General features: G+C 45.1%; 2 protein-coding genes across 4 annotated transcripts in view; one reads left to right on the top strand and one right to left on the bottom strand.

Moving 5' to 3' along the window:
* Mettl5 (Methyltransferase like 5) overlaps positions 1-5442 on the top strand; it is a 66633-nt gene extending 61191 nt beyond the window's left edge. For all 3 annotated transcript variants that reach the window (XM_070531636.1, XM_070531635.1, XM_070531637.1), the window contains exons 4-5: positions 2477-2559; positions 4038-5442. In XM_070531636.1, coding sequence (XP_070387737.1) covers positions 2477-2559; positions 4038-4199 — 245 coding nt within the window. In that variant the 3' untranslated portion in view covers positions 4200-5442. The remainder of the gene's footprint in view (positions 1-2476; positions 2560-4037) is intronic.
* Positions 4263-21554, bottom strand: part of LOC139054532 (bone morphogenetic protein 4-like) — a 40594-nt gene continuing 23302 nt past the window's right edge. The window contains exons 3-8 of the mRNA XM_070531633.1: positions 19219-19482; positions 15131-15331; positions 14283-14478; positions 13676-13785; positions 12562-12686; positions 4263-7697 (exon numbers count right to left, since the gene is read on the bottom strand). Of these exons, the coding sequence (XP_070387734.1) occupies positions 7572-7697; positions 12562-12686; positions 13676-13785; positions 14283-14478; positions 15131-15331; positions 19219-19482 (1022 nt within the window). The 3' untranslated portion in view covers positions 4263-7571. The remainder of the gene's footprint in view (positions 7698-12561; positions 12687-13675; positions 13786-14282; positions 14479-15130; positions 15332-19218; positions 19483-21554) is intronic.

Raw genomic sequence — 21554 nt, 5'->3', positions numbered from 1 at the left:
ATGTTAATAGTACTGCCTGAACAGCAAGGTTAAGGTGGTTATTCAGGCTAGTTTGTCTATTGTACTGGGATCCTAAGTAGTGCTAGAAGGACAAGGACTGAAATAAGAATGAGCACCACGTGTTGTGTTGTGACCTGCCATGGTTGCTCAGTGGCTTTGGTGTTGGGCTGCTGAGCATGAGGTCGCTAAATCTAATCCCGGCCACAGCGGCCGCCTTTCGATGTGGGTGAAATGCGTAAACACCCATGTACTTAGATTTCGGTGCATGTTAGAGAACCACAGGTGGTCGAAATTTCCAGAGTTCCCCACTACGGCATGCCTCATAATCAGAAAGTGGTTTTGACACGTAGAACCCCATAATTTAATTAACCATGTGTTGTCACTCTTATGGATCTTCTTAGGATCCTAGGAGAGACTTAGCTACTTAGAATCCCAACATGGCTAAGTACTGGGCAAGTTGCTACATGGTCAACTAACACAAAAGTCGATGAAAAACATGTTCGGCGAAAACTCGTCAGGTAAGGGTGATGCATTGTCAAATAAACTGGCACTTGCCTAACGTTCAAGATGAATAAAACATAAAATGACATTTCGAGAATGCTATGGGTCCCTTGTTCACAATGAAGATGAGCGCAAGAGGAGGTGATTATTTATGTGTTAGGTGTCATGAGTCATGAGAAAAACATGCGTACACAAGATACAAGGCTGTACAAATGGCAGGATAAATGCTCGACAATATTTGCGCTGTGAAGTTCTCATATCTAGTGTATGTGTCTTTTCCCCTGATTTTTATCCCAATCGAACACTTCCTAAGGCACATTAGCTAACTGCTGCACTTTTGTGGCATTCAATAACTGGGCATATCATTTCACAGTTATTCAATGTTTCCATGCCTTATGCTGTCATTGCTGTTGCTTTTCTGAAGGGGATGTAACAGCGAGATTCTGGCACTGCAAGCTTTTCACCAGTGTCATAAACTTGGCATTTAAAAATGTTATTTTGAAAGGAAGAAGGAGCTGTAATTTCTCCACAAGAAATAGCAAGTGACACAGAAAGAATTGCACTTTGCTGCTTGAAAAGGCTCTGGCCTCCTTTTTGCTAGTTGTAAGAATATTGGGGTCATGCCAGTTCACTTCCTCCTTTCATGCTTTGCTGGCTTTTCTGGTCTGCTGTGCTACATTTAAAAGAAAATATAATTTGCACCATGGGGAACATTCGTTCAAGTTGTATATTTGTCTGTTTCAATTTATTAGCGTGCCTGGGTTCGGAGATCCTGAAACTAGCATTTTATCAGTTTGGGCTAGAAAGTTGCATTGCAAACATATGCTGTCAGTCATCTGTAAAGTGGCTTGCATGTTTCAGTTGTCCAAACAAGTCTGAGGAATGTATACAGTAATCAAAAAACAACCATTGGTGTTGCAGTTTGACTGTTTTTAATTAACATGGTCTGAAATTTTAGGATCTGGACAAACTTAATATGCTGATAAAGTGAGCAATGTACCATGATTTTTGGAACACACAAACACACACACATTTTTTTTTTCATCCTCAATATAACTAATGAAACAATCTGAGCATAGTAAAAAATAATAGTTTGTCCTCGTATGAGTCATGAGACCTTACTGTATGTAAATATAGTTTTCTGGCTCTCCTTGCTAAGTTCTAGCTGTTTACTTCGTTGCCAACATGCCTGTTAGATCATCGCATTCCAAGGGGCAGTTTTTCATACCTTCTGTCACCCACTAAATACTTAGGAATTGAGATTCCTAATAGCATGAGGTTCAAATACATTTAATGGAGGAAAGGTAAAATTATAATTGCACACACTCATATATATATACTAGTAATATATACACATATATATGTTCAGTGGCGTCTACTTATTTCATTTGTATTCACCATGAGAACTACACAAGCTGCCCAAGTATTTTTTATCTGGACACCAGTAGGTCTGTATGTATATAGGTATGTGTGTTCAGCACAATGCGTTAGTGGGCTAGTTGGTGCGGATTTATAAATACTTTGTTTAGCGCAATACAACTGACACAAGAAAGTCGACAGGACAAGGCGCTTGTCCTGTCTCCTTTCTTGTGTCAGTTGTACTGCGCTAAACAAAGTATTTATGGGTATGTGTGTGCATGTGTATTGCGTGTATGTGGGTACATGTGTGTATATATATGTATAATGCATATGTGTGCGCATGTATGAATTGTTGTTGCCGAATATTCTGAAGGGGAGCTGCGGGCTTCATCAAGCTGCCTCTACTGGAGCAGCTTTTACTTGCAGCCTCCTCCATCAAGTAGATGGAAATAATAATAATAATAATAATAATAATAATAATAATAATAATAATAATAATAATAATAATAATAATAATAATAATATTCATGCAGACTTCTTTAGTGTTCTCATTGGTAGATTTATGTGCCCTAACAGCTCTCTGCTACGTACTCAATCTAAGAAGCCATTTCTGCAGGCCTTGACATGGTTTTTCTGAAGGCAGCGCTCTTCATGTCATCAGGATCTGTTTACAGTTTGCATAAAACTTCAACAAGAGAGGTGAGTCAATGTCTATGTTACATTGGAGTAAACAACGATGTCTCCTATGTCAGTGTGTTTCAGGTGGGAACATTCCGGCTTAAATTGCACTGTAAATGTCATATGATTTATGATATTTAGCCATCACTGCTAATGCTTTTATACACTTCTGTGTAATTTCAGTTCTCATAGATCTGACAAAGTTTCTTTTGAATTGTATTACTTAACCACTCAGCCAGTTTACTGCACTCAGCCAACGTGGCAGTTCATAAAGTTAGCACATATAAGCACATAATAAACTGAAAGTTTGGAGTGCTCCGCATGATGAAATTGTTTATGAAAACGATATAAATTGATATGTGGAGAAAGGACAGGAATTCCGTGCAGTAGTATTTCTGCTCCTATTTCTACATATATATGTGTTCTCCAATCTTCATCTTGTCACTGTCATGCCTTGAAGAGAAATAGCTATGGAGCAAAATTGTACTGAAGTAACGTTAAAAAATCTGAAATCCCTAAAAAAAGCAACCTGTAACATTGTTATGAAAGTGCTACCTGATACTGTATGTGTTGCCATGCAGGCTTCACTTAGGTAATTTCCATGTTGATTGCACCTGCAAAAACCAAGTCTGCACTTGCCTGGTTTGCAATAATGCTCTGTTTACAGTTGTCTGCAAAGATTTGACATCCTTCTTAGGAAATGCACTTCTTCTGATACGCTATTGTGAACCACTTCTTATTGGTGTTATTTCTGTCAAGTTACATATACCTACCAGAAAGGCAAAACAACTAGAAGCCATGTGTTGTTCTGTACACTGATGGTATTTACATTACCTTGCTCTTTGGAAGAAAAATAGGCTGTTTCCGTACATGCTTTTTCTGCAAGGTATGAGGTGATGGGATCCTGTTATATCCATGTTACGAAGAGGATTTTGAAAATTATGAAACCATTGAACTCAAATGAGTTTCTTTTTGGCTGCTCGATGGTGAAGCTGATGACAAATTGATGTTTCAGTTTAACACCAGGCCTTCAAAATGCTTTCCTTTCTTACTCGAGTGTTAAGCTTCCCACAGCACACTGCTGAACACTTTTTGAGTTGAGTGACTGAGGAGAACTTTCTTGATATGACTCCGTAGGTTGCCTGGCCTTCTCGTGAGGTCACATGGGTTTTGGCACTTCCTAAATTTTTTCGTGAGGCTGTCAAATTTTAACGAAGTTTAGTAGCTGGAAGTGCAAAAGTATGTCTCTAATGCATAGAATTTTCTCTTTCTCTTGAAGAAAGGCCACCTTTAGGCCTGGTTCACTAGTGAGCCAAATGTTAGCATGCTCCCTTGTATTCTTGTATGTCCCTGGTCTTCTAGGTATATCCATTTCGTCTGTTGATTTTAGTTTTGAAGCTCCTCCCTTGATGCTGTTATTGATATAGTGTTGTCTATTGATTTCATTCAGCTGTTAGTCATGTTGTTAATTGGGTGCCTTTTCTTTGTTTATTTTGCAGCACATTAAAAAGAAATCTGAGGAATGGGGTGTCAACTGCAGGGTGGTGGCAGAGCTTCGCTATAACATTGATCGACTGTACACATTTCACAAACGTGACTCGACAGATGTTGCTGTTGACTTTGTTCATTTCTCAAAACGCAGAGTCCCAGGGAGCTTGTAGACCATTAGACATCCTGTTATGCCTTACGTGGTTGCTGTTGCACATCAAAACAACTTTCAGGGCTGAGGCTGTGAAAAACACTTTATTTTTAAACGGTTACAAATATGGGGTCATGATTCTAAGTTGCATATATACAATAGCAAGCCATGCATTATAACAAGTGGGGGCATAAGACATATCTATGGCAACAAGTTTTGCTACTTATAAAAAACAACTCACAACTGAAAAAAAGAAAATAACACATTTAACGAGAGGGCACTGTAAATATGCATTATCACTTTTCAGTTTGCAAAGCTTAGTATGTGTAGTGTTTTTACTTTCAGATTGACATCTAAAAAAGCCTAGAAAGAAACTAAGTGCTGTTTCAATGTTTTTGAGCCCTGATATGTGTTCAGAACAACTTGAGAGGAAATAAGTCTTTAAACCAGCTTTTGCTGGTGACCAGTAAAAACGGCTAGTCAAAGCTGTCATGCAGAGCTGACGACATATATATTAGCTTTCGTAGTGGGAAAACTCATTTCACAGTAATAAATGAAAAACAAATATTTACATATCAGACCATGTTCTCAACACTTTGCTAATGACTTCATGAAGAACAAGTTGAGTAGATAATCGAAGCAGTAAAGCGGTTCAAGAACTTTTGGATACGTGACTGCAATAATATTTGTACTTCGTTCTTATGATTTCATGAAACTCCTGTAACTGATAAAGTTGCAAGTTTAGTTGAAGGACAAAGCAATTGCAAATATAAGTTGTGAAGAGCACTCTATCGGCACGTTTGGTTAACAGCATTTAGTGTACTATCACAATCTTTATTTGTTCACTTTAGCAGTTTGGTGTTTTTCATTGTGCAAAAAATTGTGAATGCGAAATGTGGATTGAGGTATACTTTACAACATACCCCTGTCCATTTACAGCATACCACTGTTTTTGATGGTTTGTACTTTTCATATGGTTATTGCCAAGTGACAACAGCTGATTGGGCATGTATACTGCTCATCAAATGAATGTAAGGCTTCATAAATTTTATACGTGTGGTTTCAAGAATGTAAGAGCTTAACATATGGTGCTGATTTATTAAAGAGAGAAGACACTGAACAGATGCAGTATGCATATGTTATTGAATGAAGCAGATATTGACAGTGGCCTAATGTCAGTTATTACCACTTGTTATCAGTATGTACAATATTCTGTTAATACTGTTAATAAAGAAAGTAGTTTTGTGAAATTTTGCACACGGTAACCCTATTAATGTTTTCCAACTTTACCCGCCATGGTTGCTCAGTGGCTGTGGTGTTGGGCTGCTGGGCACGAGGTCGCGGGATCGAATCCCGGCCACGGTGGCCGCATTTTGATGGGGGCGAAATGCGAAAACACCCGTGTACTTAGATTTAGGTGCACATTAAAGAACCCCAGGTCATCGAAATTTCCGGAGTCCTCCACTACGGCATGCCTCATAATCAGAAAGTGGTTTTGGCACGTTAAACCCCATAATTTAATGTTTTCCAACTTTGAATTTTTGTTCTTTACCACTCAAAATATCATAACGTTAAACTATAACATGTTGCTAAGTTGCGTTCACTCAATGCAGTATTATGACTGTAGTTTGCATTCAAATGAAAATTCACATAGCTTGAAGATAAGCTTAAAGACACAGATGGCTATTTACATGGGCATGTATACACACTACACAACAAAACATGCAAAGGATCTAGTGTTTACGGGGACAATAATGGCAGAAACACAATTTCCTATATTGTGTGGTGGTTGCTGGCGTTTAATTATGTCAGAAATATGAAATGAACTGCAAGAGTATCATGCCACTAAGAAGAAAGACCATCTAACAAGCCAGCGAGAACTTCTCGCGAAGCAGCAAAAGGTTACCCGTCTCCTTGTGTTCATTAGTGCACTGAGTGAGTCGGTGCGCAGAACTTGCTCAGTCTCTGCTTCCTTCCTATCACAGTAGTGATTGAAAAGGAACACAAGTTTCTCATACCTCATCGGTGGTGTACAGGCCGTGATATCCTATGTGTTTCAGTCTGCCACTGCAATGGTTGCCTATATCAGGCATTGCAACTGTGTGTTATACCACGCAGGGGGCAGGGCACACCAAATGAAATGTCTGGCTGCATTTTCCATTTTCACTAGTATTCCTTGTCTGACATTGAATGCAACATCAGCATCTGACAGCACAACCATAATGATGCTTAAAAAGGTTTTGTACAGTCTTGAGTTCAGTGAAATGATCCATGGCCTTAAAAATAGTGTGACTGAGAGGATACCACGTTGTCTGTATGTTTCTAAACAGCCAGGTGCATTGTCATGTCTGAGCTAGCACTTATTGAACTGACAACTCACTTTATGCAATCAAACACTTCACATGGTAATTTTAAAGGTGCTAATTACATTATTTATTAAAGCAAGAGCATATGCTTATGGAATTATTAAAATCAATTTCAAATCTGATATCAATTAGTCAAGGAGTCAAAGTACAGGCCTTTTTGAAATATTACTTTTGCGTTCCTGGATTTTACTAAAGCATGTAACATTCTGCAAGCATCAAGGCTGTATGCATCTCGTGACACTTCTTTTGCACTTGGACAGCTGCAGTGGGTGAAGCTTCACACTAGTGGTAATGCATCACCCAAACCAATATTTTAGCAAAAACAGTTTGTGGGCATTAGGGCTCGAAGGCTGAGGTAATTCCTAAGCATATCTTTTGAGAAAATCATTCTTTTAACTAGATCTTATTCAACCAGATCTGAGCGGTTCCTTAAAGGACAAGGGCAGCACTGATCTCTGGGGTCATATATCCTTATTGCACCGGACAGCAATTGCAAAATCGGCCAAAGCCAGCATCTGGCTGCGAAAGGTGTCTTCGTTCTAAGCTTCAAACAGACAGCTGCGGTCAGTGCTGGGCCACCGCTTGGTTGTTTTCTTGGGCTGCAACCCAAGCTTGGGGCTTACACGCATTGTCGCGGTAGGGTGCCAAGGCTTTCGGCTTCAAGCTTCGGTTATTGCCCAAAGAAAGGTGTGAGAGTCGGCATCTGCGGAAAATATTTCCCGAGCATCACTAGGCCTGGTACACAAGATTATGTATAGAGCGTCATGCTAGGGTCATTGGAAAAGGTATTGAGTATGTCAATAATCCGGCGAGGGCGCGCAGCCTAGTTTGGCTCGTATGCACATGAGCAAACATTGGCTTACTTCACAGGCCGGGCGCCGTCGTGTTCGGTGGTTTGGAGGCCTATCGGGGATGCCTTACTACCAGGCCTTTTTTCAGTGACCATAGCACAACGTACGCATCAGAACGGGTGCGCAGAGATCAGCCAGGAACCGCCCAAAGAATGCCGTCACAACACTGTGTGCCCATCACCGGCGGGTGGAGCACCGGCAGTCGCTGGCCACCAGATTTTCAATGGTGGCCGTCATGACACTGTCTTCGTCCAGGTATGTCAAGTTCAGAGGAACGTATGTCGCCCAGTTGCAGCTGGATACCTGCGAAGCAACAATCGTGACAATTATGCAACTTGAAAAGCAATAGGCATCGTTTTATCTTCAGATAACACGAGTAGTAAAGATGGTGCACAACACGTGTAACCTTTTGTCAATATAATTTGACAGAAACACTCGAAACATTAGTTATTTGAACGCTGCTAGCATTCACGCGGTGCCAATATGGCGGTTCTGTAGAAAGCTCTGCATGTGTGAGGACGAGAGTTCGCCTCCACCTATAGAACTCTCGAGCATTGTGCATGTAATGGGAGACCGACTAGATCTTCCAGAATTGGCGCTGAGGTCATGCGCACACCTATAGTGTGTGCTGCTAACAAACAGACACACCACCTCCATCTATAGAACTCTCGAACATTGTGCATGCAGCTGGAGACAGACTAGATCTTCCGGAATTGGCACTGAGGTCATGCGCACAACTATAGTGTGCGCTGCTAACGAAACAAGCAAGCACGCACACACTCATATGTCTTACGGGGCTTATATTTTCCCCATATAATACAGGGTCCTGAATATTTTGCTGCGGGTGTTCTAAAAAAAAAGGTTTTGCGCTGTTCTTCCTCAAAATTTGCAGGACGATCGTATTTTGGCGTCGACTTCGTTTAGTATAACGCTTGTCCCAGTTAATTGCCTGGTTTTTAAAAAATAAATGTGCGCAGCTTGCACTAGTGGTGCAAGGCTGGAGTCAACAGCAGAGCATGAGATCACCTAGCTTTTATGTGGCTTGCCTAAGTTGTTTGCAGGTTTTGCGAGGTTATGCTTGGTTCTGCTTAGTTGTTGGTAGGCTTGGCTAACTCGTTTCTAAGTTGTGCGAGCTTATGACAGGCTTGGTTAAGTTGTTTCTAAGTTTTGCGAGGTTATGCTAGGTTTTGCTAAGTTATTTTGGCGGGCTTGACACTGGAAGTTTTCGAGCAGTTGCAAAGCCAGGATCGCTTTCTCGGCGACATCGAGCGCTCAGGCGCTGACTCGCATTCCCTGGAGTGAAACTCGGAATTTTCGACTCGGCATCGCCACTTCTCAGCCGCAGCTTTTGCGCGGTGTTCCGGATCATCGCGGTGGCGACGCATCGCTTCTCACTTGGCAGTACGGCGCTCTTGATGGTAAGCCGCTTCTTCGGGCGTCCGGACTTTCTTTGGTCTTCCCATGGCAGCAGCACGTACGCACGGAACAGAGGAGGCAAGAGGCGTGTCGTGGCACCAGCTGTTCCGAGGTTTTACTCACCTGTGACGTCAAGACTCCGCTCTACACGCGTGGGGTACGAGGAGGTTAAGTGGCTCCGTGCTCTCGCAGGTGGTCGCGAGGCGGCGCACAGCTGGGCTTAGTTTTCTGGTAAAGCTGCACGGCGAAACTAAAGCTCAAACCGCTCCGCTGTTAAAAAAGTGCAAATTTGCCTGCGCTTATGGGGATGCGAGCTGCTGCCACAACCGTGCATAGATGGTCGGATGGAAGGTAGGAGCGTCCCCTTTGAAACGGGGTGATGGCAGTTGCCACCATGCTCAGCTTGTTATTTTTGTTTACCTGTGTTGTGTGTAATTAAAATTTGCCATTTTCTTTAAATACGTCTTCCTACCCTTTTAACCTTACGTCACCTCCCTGCTTTTGAGCCACCAATCCTCCAGTTGCCTTTTGCTAATTTCCACCGCATATTTATTTACATGACTATTGTTATCTCTGAACCCTAGGGCCTCAGGAAGCGTGACTTTGCCCACATCGACATCGGGATGGATACCATCACATTTTAGTATGAGGTGTTCTACTGTTTCTACATATTTATCACACACAGTACATGCGCCTTCTTCATCGTTAAATTTCTTTTTTATAGCTCCACGTTCTAAGACATCCTGACCTAGCTTTAAAGAGTAGGGCACTGCCTCTTGAGTTATCATAAAACGCTTCCTTCCTGATCTGCTGTTTCCAGTATCGATATAGTTCCACACTATGCTTCTTTTCCATTGATTTTATCTAATTTTTACCTTCGGCGTTTTTAACCTGTCGTTTAATGCTTTGTCTTTCTTCGTACTCGTGGCTGACATACTTACTGGTTAGCTTCCTAGTTCTTTTCCGCCAGTGTGAGTCAACGCTCTTTCTGTATAGGTATTTAAATACCTTAGCCGTCCACTTCTTATCATCCAATTTCCTCAGGTGTTTATCGTATAGGATTTTACTCTGAGCTTCCCGTGCTTCGAAAGATGCCCAGCCCATATCCCCCTGTACCGCTTCGTTTGTGGTTTTCCCGTGGGCACCTAGTGCTAATCTTCCCACAGCTCTCTGATTTACTTCTAGTCTCGACTGAACCTTTGCCCTTAAACACAGGACCGCATTCCCGAAAGTAAGCCCCGGCACCATTACTCCCTTCCAAACACCTCTCAGTACCTCATACCTGCTCTGCTGTACCCCCACAATGCCCTATGTTTAATTATCCCGGCATCTCTTAGCCCTTTTGCCATGAAAGTCTGTTCGTGCTTTTCCATGTACATCTGACCTTTGTTTATCCATACCCCGAGATATTTGTATTCGGCCACTCGAGGTATTTCATGGCCTTGTATTGTAAGCTCCTGATAAGTTGTATCGTTGAAAAACATTCCACTGGACTTAGCTGCACTAAAACTGAAACCTAAACTGTCTCCTTTGTCTCCACAGTAATTAACCAGAGTTTGCAAATCTTCCTGGCTATCTGCTAACAATATCATCTGCATACATTAAACCCGGTACTCGTTGCTCAACAGCCCTTCCACCTAATCTGTACGACAGATTACACCCTAGATTGCTTCCTTGTAACCTTCTTTCCATACTAATCATATAAAGCATGAACAGCTGCGGTGATAGAGGACAACCTTGCCTTAATTCTTTGTGTACCTCGACAGTTGTCGTACTCTTAGTTCCCTTGCTATTTCAACATTATTTTCTCAATATATTTCCTGTAGTAAACCAATTACCTCATGACCGATACCTTCATCTTTTCATATGTTCCACAGGAGTTCCCTGTTCACGATGTCGTATGCACCGCTTATGTCTAGGAAGGCTAAATACAGAGGTCTATTTTCCGCCTTAGCTATTTCTATGCACTGGGTAAGCACGAACAGGCTATCATCTAAGCGCCTACCACTTCTGAACCCGTTCTGAAGTTTTCCAAGTATTCTATTACTTTCTACCCATGACTGCATGTTTAATTTCACCGCCTGCATCGCCAGCCTATATATAGCTGATGTTATCGTAATTGGTTGGAAGGATGTTATGTTCTTACCACCTTTCCCTTATTAAATCAAATTCATTTTACTCTGTTTCCAGCTGTGCGGAATTCGCTCATTTGTTATGACTGCCACCAATGCTTTTATCAGCGTTTCCTTGCTTCTAGGGCCAAGCTCATTAATTAACTTGATTGGAATTTCGTCTATCCCTGCCTTCCTCCATGATCCCTGCGGACGTGCATTTTAGAACATTTGCTTCCACCTTTTTCCAGTTAAGATTGGTCAGTTCTAAGCTGTTTTCTATTATGCTATCCTGTGTTGCTCCCTCATTTGGGGCGATTACCCTATCGTCTTTCCTAAATGACTCTGCTATAACTGAACCAATATAATTCACAGCGTCATCTCCCTCTAAACAATTTCCCTCGGCATCGTGAATCTGTTCCTGCTTTCTGTGATTCGCTTTACCCAGCCAGCTTATATGGTTCCAGAATTTTCTTGACCTCCCTTTAGTTGCATCGCGAACTTCAGCCAGCCAGCAATCAGAGGACTGCTTTATTTTAGCCCGGACGAGGACCTGCACTTGTTTTTTTTTTTTTTGTCGATAAGATTCCCACCTTTGGCCTATTTCCTCTTCAGATAACTGCGCCCTCCTTGCTTCTCTGTGTGCAAGCGTAAACTTGTGTCGCCACCTGCCGTCACTTGCAGAAAGCAGTGTTTCAAGGAGTTTGCCGCGTGTTTCCCGCTCCTGGAATAGGCGACTTTCCTCCCTGAAATAATTTGCACTTTTTTTCTTAAAAAAACCAGGCACTTCAATGTGCCAAGTGTTATACTAAACGAAGTCGATGCCAGAATGCAATCGCTCTGCGAAATTTGAGCAAGAACAGCACAGTTATGAGCACAAAACCTTTTTTTGAACACGCGCAGCGAAATATTCAGGTCCCTCTGCTCATCTATCTTGCAGTGCTCCCAGTAATTTAGGGTCACCTATCAGCGTGACCTGCACCTATCGTGACAACGCATCTGTCAGCATGACACAACGTTTCTAAAAAAAAAGGTAAAGGATACGGAAGCAATGTAGACACCGATTATTCTTCGGGGTAAAGCCCCGAAGGGTGTAAAATGTTTTGTGTATGGGCAATCATGATGTGCACACAACGTTCTTCTCTCGTTTGTTCAGGCCGCTGCTGTACGGCTAGAGTATTTATTGCTAGTGACTCGGTAGAGCGGATCCTTGAGCTACATATACAGTGGCGCCTACTGCAGCGATTGTGGCATCTACCCAGTACTGTTGACAGTAAACTAGTTGGAAGTGTGCAGGGTTGTCCAGATAACCCAAACGCCCAATTTTAGCAAGTGCGAAGGTTAGCCTCCGCACTCCTCTTTGCTGTACAGCCACACGGCTACACAACACGTGACAGCTGTCGATGCAGATTGCTCGCGAGTCCTCTCGCACCCAGGACACTTTGAAGTTTCGTTCGTGTTTCCTCCGGGTAGTCGCGGTTCCCGCAGGGCAACTCGTGTAACAGAATAGTGTGCAGCGCGTTACGCGAGGGGAGGGCGCCGAAGCGTCGCAACAGCGCGGTGCATCGGCCTCGTTTACGCGTCGCAGCTGCGCTGCCGTTGCGCTGCCGTCACGTGGCGCATCGCCGGCGATCGCTTACCGCTCTCACGCAGGGGCGCCTGCTTCCTTTTCCGCGGCGCTTGTTGCCGCCGTGACAATGACACGCGCCGTGGCAGTACGAGTACGTGAACCCCTCCGGGTACAGCACGTTGTCCAGGCCCAGATCTGCACGCATCGAGAACAGTTAATTGTTGGGCTAATTGTTCTCGCATTGCTGATAGGGAAAATTGGTGCAACGAAGGGACGACGCACACAATCTTTGTCGTCTCTTGCTGCGTGCGTCGTGTTTTCGTTGCGCCAATTTTCCTCATCAGCTGCGCGCATAGCGCAATCAGTGACGACACCAGACACTGTTGGCGAAGGTATCGCCAACCTCGCAGTGCGAGAAAAAAAAAAAATATTATTGGGCGCGAAGAAACGACAAGTACAAGACCAGAGGAGTTGAAGGCACTCGCTCACAACTGTGCATGCGCTCATTCTTATTGTCACAAATGGTAAAATAAAAATAAAAGAGCTAAATATGAAAACCGTCGGCCTATCTCGCAGTGTTCGGAAGTATATGTGAAGCTGAATGCTCCAATTTGGCAAAAGCGTATGCGTTTCCTTTTCTTTTTTTTTAAGCTCCCTCCACCCCTCTCATGTGTTTACATGGTGCCGCTTCGCACACCTCTATGTGCCTAGATGCACGTTGCCTCGAGAGTGTCGATGTGGGTGCTTTGCGCGTCCTCCAGCGTGGTTATCGCTAGAAGCGGTCTTGCGATTTACTGTAAAGTCGCATTTTCCTCTTCCAGCCATTTGGTTTCGCCTCCGAGATCTACGTTGTCTGAGACTCGGAGGATGCGTCGAGCAAGCAAGCCTCAATCCACACATTGAGCAATGAATACATTGAACATGTCCTTGACAGCTCAATTACCCTGTCGGCTTCATCTCGGCACTGCGACCACGATTCGACACCAACCGCTACTTTAGAGCATTGCTTTAATGTATTGTGTATTACGGCGACCATAATTAAACTCCTATCGGCCGCTAATAAATTTCTATATTAGATTCTGAGAACGTTTAATTTGATTACATACTCCTCCTCTGAACTGTGCTTTAACATGTAGTCTGACGGCCGCATTAACAGGGTTGTGTTGTCGCAGCTTATGCCTCACCTGCGAAGGTAACGTCTATACGACGTGCTGCGCATGCGCTGTGCGACTTGTGGTCGTCCTCGTCAGCTATCGCCGCATCCCGAACCTTGCGCCGGCGTCGTCGGTGGGGCCTGCGCACAGCCAGGGAAATGCAGGGACAACTCGGGTATTAGACGCACTACACGTTCAGAGATTAGGCGTTTATGTTATGTGTGAGGGGTGGCTTGAAACAAATATTATAAATGTTAAATGAAAGGAAATGGGTTTAGAGTTCTGCACGATTGCTGTCAGCATCACACTGTTGTTGTTTTGCGTACGGATTTGTTTTGCGTACGGATGTTTGTCGTATGTATACGAGCAGAGCCGGACGCGCAGTTGTAGAGGCACTCAAGCGTCTGCTTGCGCCCAAGAAAGGTAAACATATTTTGCAGGCTAATACGACAACTCTCCTAACTGATGTATATGGGGCAGCCTCTTAGTCTCGTCAGAGGAGTTTCTATAACGATCCCTTTGTTCTTAGGGTGTTTGGGAGGAAAATTTTGCCTGCCTTTGGGCGCATAGCGTGCCGTGTTTTAGGAAAACCTTGCACTAGCCTAACAATTCAAATGCATTGTTCACTGCAACCGACCTGGCGGCGTGGTCGGCCCCTACGAACTGTGGCGAGTCGCTTCCAGGTCCAGCGGCTCCGGGGTCGTGGCGGAGCACCTCTACCACTTGCAGGTCGAGCGTGGGGTACGTCTCGTTGTCCAGCAGTGATGACTCGTTGTCCCGCAGTCCCGGATGCAGGCGCATGATGTTCGGGAACGGGGACTCCTGCTGGCCCGCTGCGAACGACAGCAAGCCAAATGTGTGGAATCGGCACTGCAGCTCAAGACGTCAGAAAAAGAAACGCCATCGTGCTTGTCTTGTCGATTGCATGAGATCGACGGAAAGGACATAATTACAACCTTCAAATGGTCGCCCGACAGTACTCGTCCAAAGGGGTGCTGAACAGCGACGCTAAGTCCGCTTAGACATGTACTCTTTAAAAATTTGTGCAGTAGGAAAAGCTTGGTTACTAGTGGAGAGAAAGAAGACCCCTCCTTGAATTTCTCATTGAAAGCTCGGCGCCGGTACGTTAGTGTGGCGTCACTGTTTTCAAAGTGTCATTCACGAATATGAGTCGTTTTAGCGTAGGAAAGGTTCTCGAAACCTGAGGGTTTTGTTCTTGTAGTGCGCAATGCACTTCTTCGTTATCGATAAGCAATAGTGCTGGCCATAGCAGACGCTTTCGAAGCCCATCATGACGTCATGGCGAGTTAGTATCGGAAATTCATGGCAGCGTCGCCACCGGTCTTTCGGCTTACCAAACTTCGGTTAACGGTAAGTGTGACCGTTTTGCTGTTGCAGAGGCGTACTCTGATAATGCAGCTGGACTTGCTGTTCCCCTTAATGTCCCTCTAAGCGGTTGCATTGACAGCTTAGGTGCAGGCGTACCTTCCGTCTGAACGCAGCTCATGTTGCGGAAATAGCGCCCGGGCAGCAGCTTCTTTCCGCGAGCGTCGACCACCTCGATGTCGAGGCCGTAGTTCTTGTTCCGAACCCGGTGCCATCGGCTCACTGCAGACTCCACGTTGAACTCCTCCCAGCCGCGCCGGCCAGAAGGGAGCGTCCGGCTTGCGATCAGCTCTTTCTTCTCTGCGGGGCCCCCAAAAGATAATTGCATAGCTTTAACAAAACAGTCTTTTCAAAACAATGTGCCGCTGGGCTAATTGGTGATCTGCAGAACTGAACATCTACGCAGAAGGGACGCCACAAGGAAAACAATAAATTAACAAAAACGCTGGGCAGGCGAGGAATGCCTCCTTGCCTGCGCGATGACGTCGGTGCGTTTACGTTTCAGAGAAGTGCTACATTTGGAGACCACATATAGGCGCTGATAGCTATCGCAAGAAATTTTCTAATGGATAAATGCGGAAATGCTGAAATGCTTCCTGATCCAAGTATGCCGCGCCGCATTCAAGTGAAAAGCGAACGATTCCCTTTCAGGTTGCATCTTTAATCCGCAATGTCCTTGAATTTTCTACCAGTTGTCGCATAAAAAAAAAGGAAGAAAAGAGAGAGAGAGAGAGAAACACAGCCGGTAAGGGTATTTTTTACTGACTCTGACTACATTGAGGGAAACTTTTGCACACACTGAACGAAGACAACAAGAAAAAGACACAAAGCGCCGGTCCCGTCGTTTGTGTCCTTCAGTACCTGGTCTTTTGCGCCTTGCCTTTACTCATTCACACACATACCAGCGCAGAAACCTGACTACTTCGTTACATAAAGGCCGAGGGATGCAAATGCAGTTAGAATAAAAAATATAAAGTTCGGTAGCATGTTGCACTCCTGTAACACGTGAAGGCGAAAGCCTGCTGCACACTCGTTCATGCGCCGTCTCGCATCGTCGCGTTGCTGCTTTGACAGCTCGACTTCTTCGGCTGGTTTTCGACGCTTAGCTGCGGCTTCGCGCGCTCGTATGGCGTAGGTCAGACTCGCCCCAACGACGTTTATATTCGAATTTACGTTGCATTTTTTCAGCAGGGGATTGAAACGTATTCTGTTCCGTGTGTTGTATGGGTGTTTTCAATGAATGCGTGCACTGTTCGCTTCATTTTGCTTAGTGCTTATAGCCTTAGCCATTGCATTTTTTTTTTGCTTGCAATGCTTACGGGGGTATGAGCCATCGAGCAGGTTACGTGTCTTATTTTTATACCACTCGACTAGACGTCGCGTTTCTGTACGTTGTATACATGACCCTAATGAATGTATGTACTGTACGCGCTTCACTTTGCTGAGTGCTTGTAGCCTCTGTATTACGAGTGGGATGAGCTACTGCATTTTTTGCCTGCTTAGGGAGTATGAGACATTGCTGATGACGATAGCTTTTGTACCATTGGACACGATGACGAACGAGCTTCTTTTTTTTTTTTTCAGGGCCATCGGGGGTATGAGCCACTTAAGGCTCATAGGCATAGGCATAAGGCAGGGAAAAAGTTTGGGCGTATTGGTGGAATACATTCAGACTGGGATACATAGCGCAATAAATGACACAGGGACAAGCGGAACACAGGACGAGCGCTTCAGGACAGGACGAGCGTGACTGAAGCACTTTAAGGCTTTCGCCTTAAAGTGCTTCAGTCACGCTCGCCGAGATTTCTATAGGGCCTACTATTTCAAATTACAGGCGGCCTTAATCATGCTAGGCGTGTTGCTTAAAGTGGTTACTGAGGGAATGCCACGTAGTGGCAGCAGTGTGCAAAGGAGCGTCGAACGTTCCACCGATCACACTAAACCAATATTCGAACAATAGCAGCGCTGTCCTTAAGAGGCAGGCCCAATCACTAGAACGTCGGTCAGGTTGTCTTAGGTGTTTTCACTTGCTTCACTGTCTCCTGTGCCCCGCGTCGCATGTTCGGCCGCCGCGTCCGATTATCTCTGCCGCACAACGCGCGCGTGATGCGGGAAGCGGTTTCATAGGAGACACGTTCTTTACGTTGAGCTGGCAGACTGTCACACGAGCCGCCGCGCTCAATTATTTCGTTCATACACAAATGCGCACATCCACGCTGTGAAAAAAAAGCTCTTTTTTTTTCTGACTCGTATGAAAATCTGCGGACCGGAGAGGTGTTGACCAGACATAAGGAACATGGGGAAACTTCAATCTGTAGGGCAGAAAGTCTTTCTTTTTTTAATATTTTCACGTTGGCTATCGCTTAGCTCTATTACTTGAATAGGCTCTTTCTGATGTGAGACTGTGCTTAGTACAAACAGTCCTGAACCAGTTCTTAATGCCGGCGTTTGAAAAGCAATAACGATGAAGCGGCACGACGAATCGAGTGACAGAGCAGTGCATTCTTTCTCCTACTCCTTCGTCGGGTCCTATTTGTGAGTTTTACTGAAGATGATTGACGCATAATGACTGTTTTATTGGCTGGCCAACGTCACGTTCTTAGCACATGGAAAATTCAAGGACTGGTTACAGGATGTGCGTCAGCGCACCGTCTGGTTTTTCGAGTCTCAACGGGCTTCGTCGCCAGTGTGTCTTGCGTGTAACGGTCGCCTAGATGCATAGCAGCAAACTATTTGATAGAATGTCCCTCGCTGAGTGACAAAAGACAATCTATGCTGCGTAACTGACGCCGTCGCACTGCACTTGCGCACCGTGTCAAGTGCGTACTGTTCCCTCGTGGTTCGCGGACAGCGAGAAGCGCGGTGGGCCCAGTCGGTGTTCAAGTTTGGCCACAGGCATTCTGGGCCAGCGGAGAGAAAATTACAATGCTGGGTAAATCTGGCTGTGCAAAACTAACCTCGTCAAGTGAGAGTTAATTATCTTGATTGTAAATTTAGTTTCGCCCTACTTCATGCATCCTCAGAGTCATAACGGATCTAGAATTTTCACTTCTTGATTTAGCTCTGTCAAGTTAGAACGCGAACATCATGCGCGAACTATCTACAGCATCGTCAAATATGAGAATGTGTAACGGCCACCTACGCCGCTACGTGGGAAGGCTGTTTAGGCCGGCGCTCGCAGCCGGCGCCTCGGTGCCGGTTGCGAAAGACGAGGGAAATAAAGGTGGGTGGAGCAGCGTGCTCGGTGCGCAAGCACGGCACGAGCAGTTCGGTTCCAGAGAGAGGGAAAGGCTGAACTATACGAAACGCAGAGAGGTCGGCCTGAGGTACATTCTTCTAGCCAGCTACTCTGCGTTGGGAGAAAGGGAAGAGGGGAAGAAAGAGGCGTACGATGGGTGACGACGATGAGGAAAGATGTAAAGCATATAGTAAGTAATTTGGACTACTTGAAGCCTACAGTCCAGGCCCGTGCTTTTGAAAAAATCAAGTAAGGCATGGGTGGCTTTCAAATTTGACTTGACGTCTGGCCAAGGGCCTAAATTAACTGTTCTGCTACGTTGGTTACCACGTTGACGCCTGCTACGTTGGTTACCATGTTCTGGCGCTGCGCTGCGACCCCTCGGTTCCCGACAAGAACACCAGCTGTTTACTGTCTATAGCACACTTAGAAACACATAATTAGCCGCTTGAAAAACGAGGATGGCGCAAGGCATTGGCCCAAAAAACAAGGAAAGAAATATATCAACTACGTGTCGGCATAGTAACACCGTGAACAAATGTTAGGCGTAACGTTAATAGACAAGAATGGAGCGGTGTGTATCAGAGGATAGCCGAGATTCTGACATTGTAGATGAGGATAGCCGACATTCTAGCTAACATTAAGAGAAAAAAATGCGCAGGGCAGATAGCTGGTGCACTATTAGAATTACAGAATGAGTGCCAAGGGAAGGGAAGCGTAGTTGAGGACGGCGTGAGATTAGGTGAGGTGATGAAATTGGGAAGTTTGCAGGTTCAGGTTGGAATCGGCTCTAGCACGAGACAGGGGAGATCGCTGACAGACGTCTTCGTCCTGCAGTGAACGTAAAAAAAAAATAGGCCGATGATGCTATATATGTTTGCATGCCTGCAAGGGGTTAATGTCGGCTGAACATTTTTCGCGCCAAAGCAGCGCAAGTCGCTCTGCTCACCGGTCCTCCCCGTCTTGAGGGGCCTGAGGTACTGGAACACGGACACCGTGACGGGGGCCGCCGGGGCGTCGAGCAGGTTGTGCGCGGCGGCCGTGCCGCTCGTTCCGGCCCCGGTGCCGGCGCCCGTGCGGTAGAGGCGCAGCTTGGCCGACACCAGCGAGATCTCGGTGCCCGGAGAGGAGCGGGGGAAGCTCACGTCGTAGTGCAGCCGCAGGTGGCCCGGCCTATTCCAGGCCGACGGGTCCGTCTGATTGGGAATCAAACCTGCGCCGTGCGGACCACGCACGCCAATCACGACGACGGCAATACGTAACGTGCAGGTCCGACACAAGTGCACTGGCGGAATTCGCGTGACTTTTATAGTGCGTAAGAGCCGTTTGCCATATTGACAGGCCGTCTTCGGTAATGTGTCCGACACGGCGATTGGCTGGCACTTGCTCTCACGATCAGTTCTAGCCCAATGGCTTTTTTGTGTGTGTGTGAACACGTGCCCATAAGTCATCCGTTCAGCAACTTATTCGTATGCGTACAGCACTGACAGCTTTCTGAAAAAATAGTGCGTAGCCCTCTTCGACAAAACTCGTCGCAGCGAAGCATGTCATGATTCACCTGCGCAAGTCGCTCAATCGCGACGGCAACATTTTTAGCCTGTATACGCGCCGAAAATGACATCTGCGCTTCCGCAGTGGAACGGCCGTTATTGAGTGTCATTTGAAAGATATCTCGTAAGGACACAACTTCCATGAGTCTCGACATCTTGGTTGTGCGACTGTGTGTGACCACAAGGTGTTCATCTAGTTTACCCATTTTATTGAGCGACTTTATGAGCTTTAATGTGGTTACACCGTCGAGCAAAAATGAAGAACCCTCAGTAAAAAATCAATGTTCCGGGCTAACGAGTGAATCGTAATGAGAAAATGGTTGGCTTTACGGCTTTTTAATTACAATTGCTTGCGTGGCACATGAGGTTATGTACGTGAGCGCCTGCTTCTCGCATATTCGTTGGGGAGCTCTTGAAGAGATATTTTTTACGGCTTCTTGATTGGATCGAAGTACGCCGTTGACGGTTATCTAAAACCGCGTGCTCTTCGGAAGACGGAGCAAGAATATAGGGAACTGCACAACTTGATGTTTAGTTAATTAGGGTGGCAAGACAGGAATTATTGAATTACAGAAAAACATAACCAATAACAGATATTACCGAATAACATTAGAGAAACTATTGAAAAGGACAGCATAACGCGATTTTTTAACTTCGTTTTCGTATAGGCCACAACGAATGGGCATAAAGGTAGAGTGAAAATTATTTATTGCCTGTCGGAGGAAACTTTAACACCTTCGCTCAATCTTTTTTTTTTTTTGTCAGGAGTGTACGAAGTACCTAAGCTGCATTAAGCTTCCGGTTTACACAGAGCACCGTAGTTTATCTCTGTGCACGGTAAACGAGGACATTGGGAGAGGCAAGAACACATGCGCCACGAACTCGCCCAAACCGCCGCCTCCCCAGTTGTGTGACACGGTTGTACAGCGTGTTTCACGCAACTTGAACGAAGGATTGAAAGAAAGTGGTTAACTGCAACTGAACCAACGATATATGGTTCGCGGTCGCGTGGGGTTAATTAGTTAATTAACTAAGATCAATTCCGCGTAATCTTTAATATTCCGTTTAGGGCCAAGTTCGTTTGGTTACGTTCTCGAGGACATTTCAACACATTTCATCCAATTTTTGTGGCAACGTACATGCCGTGTGACGATTTCTTCCGGCGCTTAAAGAAATCCCGCGAAATATGAAATAAAACCACCCGACTGCGCTCGTGCGCTATCGTATTGCAGCGAACTCAACCGTGCGTCGAGCTTATCGCTTATCAAGGGCGACGGCGCTTCCTTTCCGTGTGCCACCGTCAAAGATGCTGACGTACTGTGAAGCCTAGGCCTAAAGCCGCGACCGTTCACTTCGCACGGTTCCTTTTCACGAAGCGCGGTTGCAAGCGCTGCAATATGGTAGCGCACGAGCGCAGTCACGTGGCTTTATTTCATGTTTCGCGGGGTTTCTTTAAATGCGGGAAAAAATCGTCACACAGCATGCACGTTGCCGAAAAAAAAAAGAATCGGTCGTTTTCGAATGCCCTCTACAACTTAACGAAACACACTTGTCACTAAAGTGAATACTAAAAACAATTAAAGAATTGATCTTAGTTAAGTAACTAATTAACGCAATATAAAGAAATACCCTAAGGAGCGCCACATGACTGCAAACCATATGTCGTTGGTTTCATTCAGTTGCGGCTAACCACTTCTTTTTAAATCCTTGATTCAAGTTACGTGAAGCACCCTGT

Source organism: Dermacentor albipictus, chromosome 1, assembly GCF_038994185.2.
Source record: "Dermacentor albipictus isolate Rhodes 1998 colony chromosome 1, USDA_Dalb.pri_finalv2, whole genome shotgun sequence".
NCBI lineage: Eukaryota > Metazoa > Arthropoda > Arachnida > Ixodida > Ixodidae > Dermacentor > Dermacentor albipictus.
This window is presented reverse-complemented; position numbering and strand designations above follow the sequence as displayed.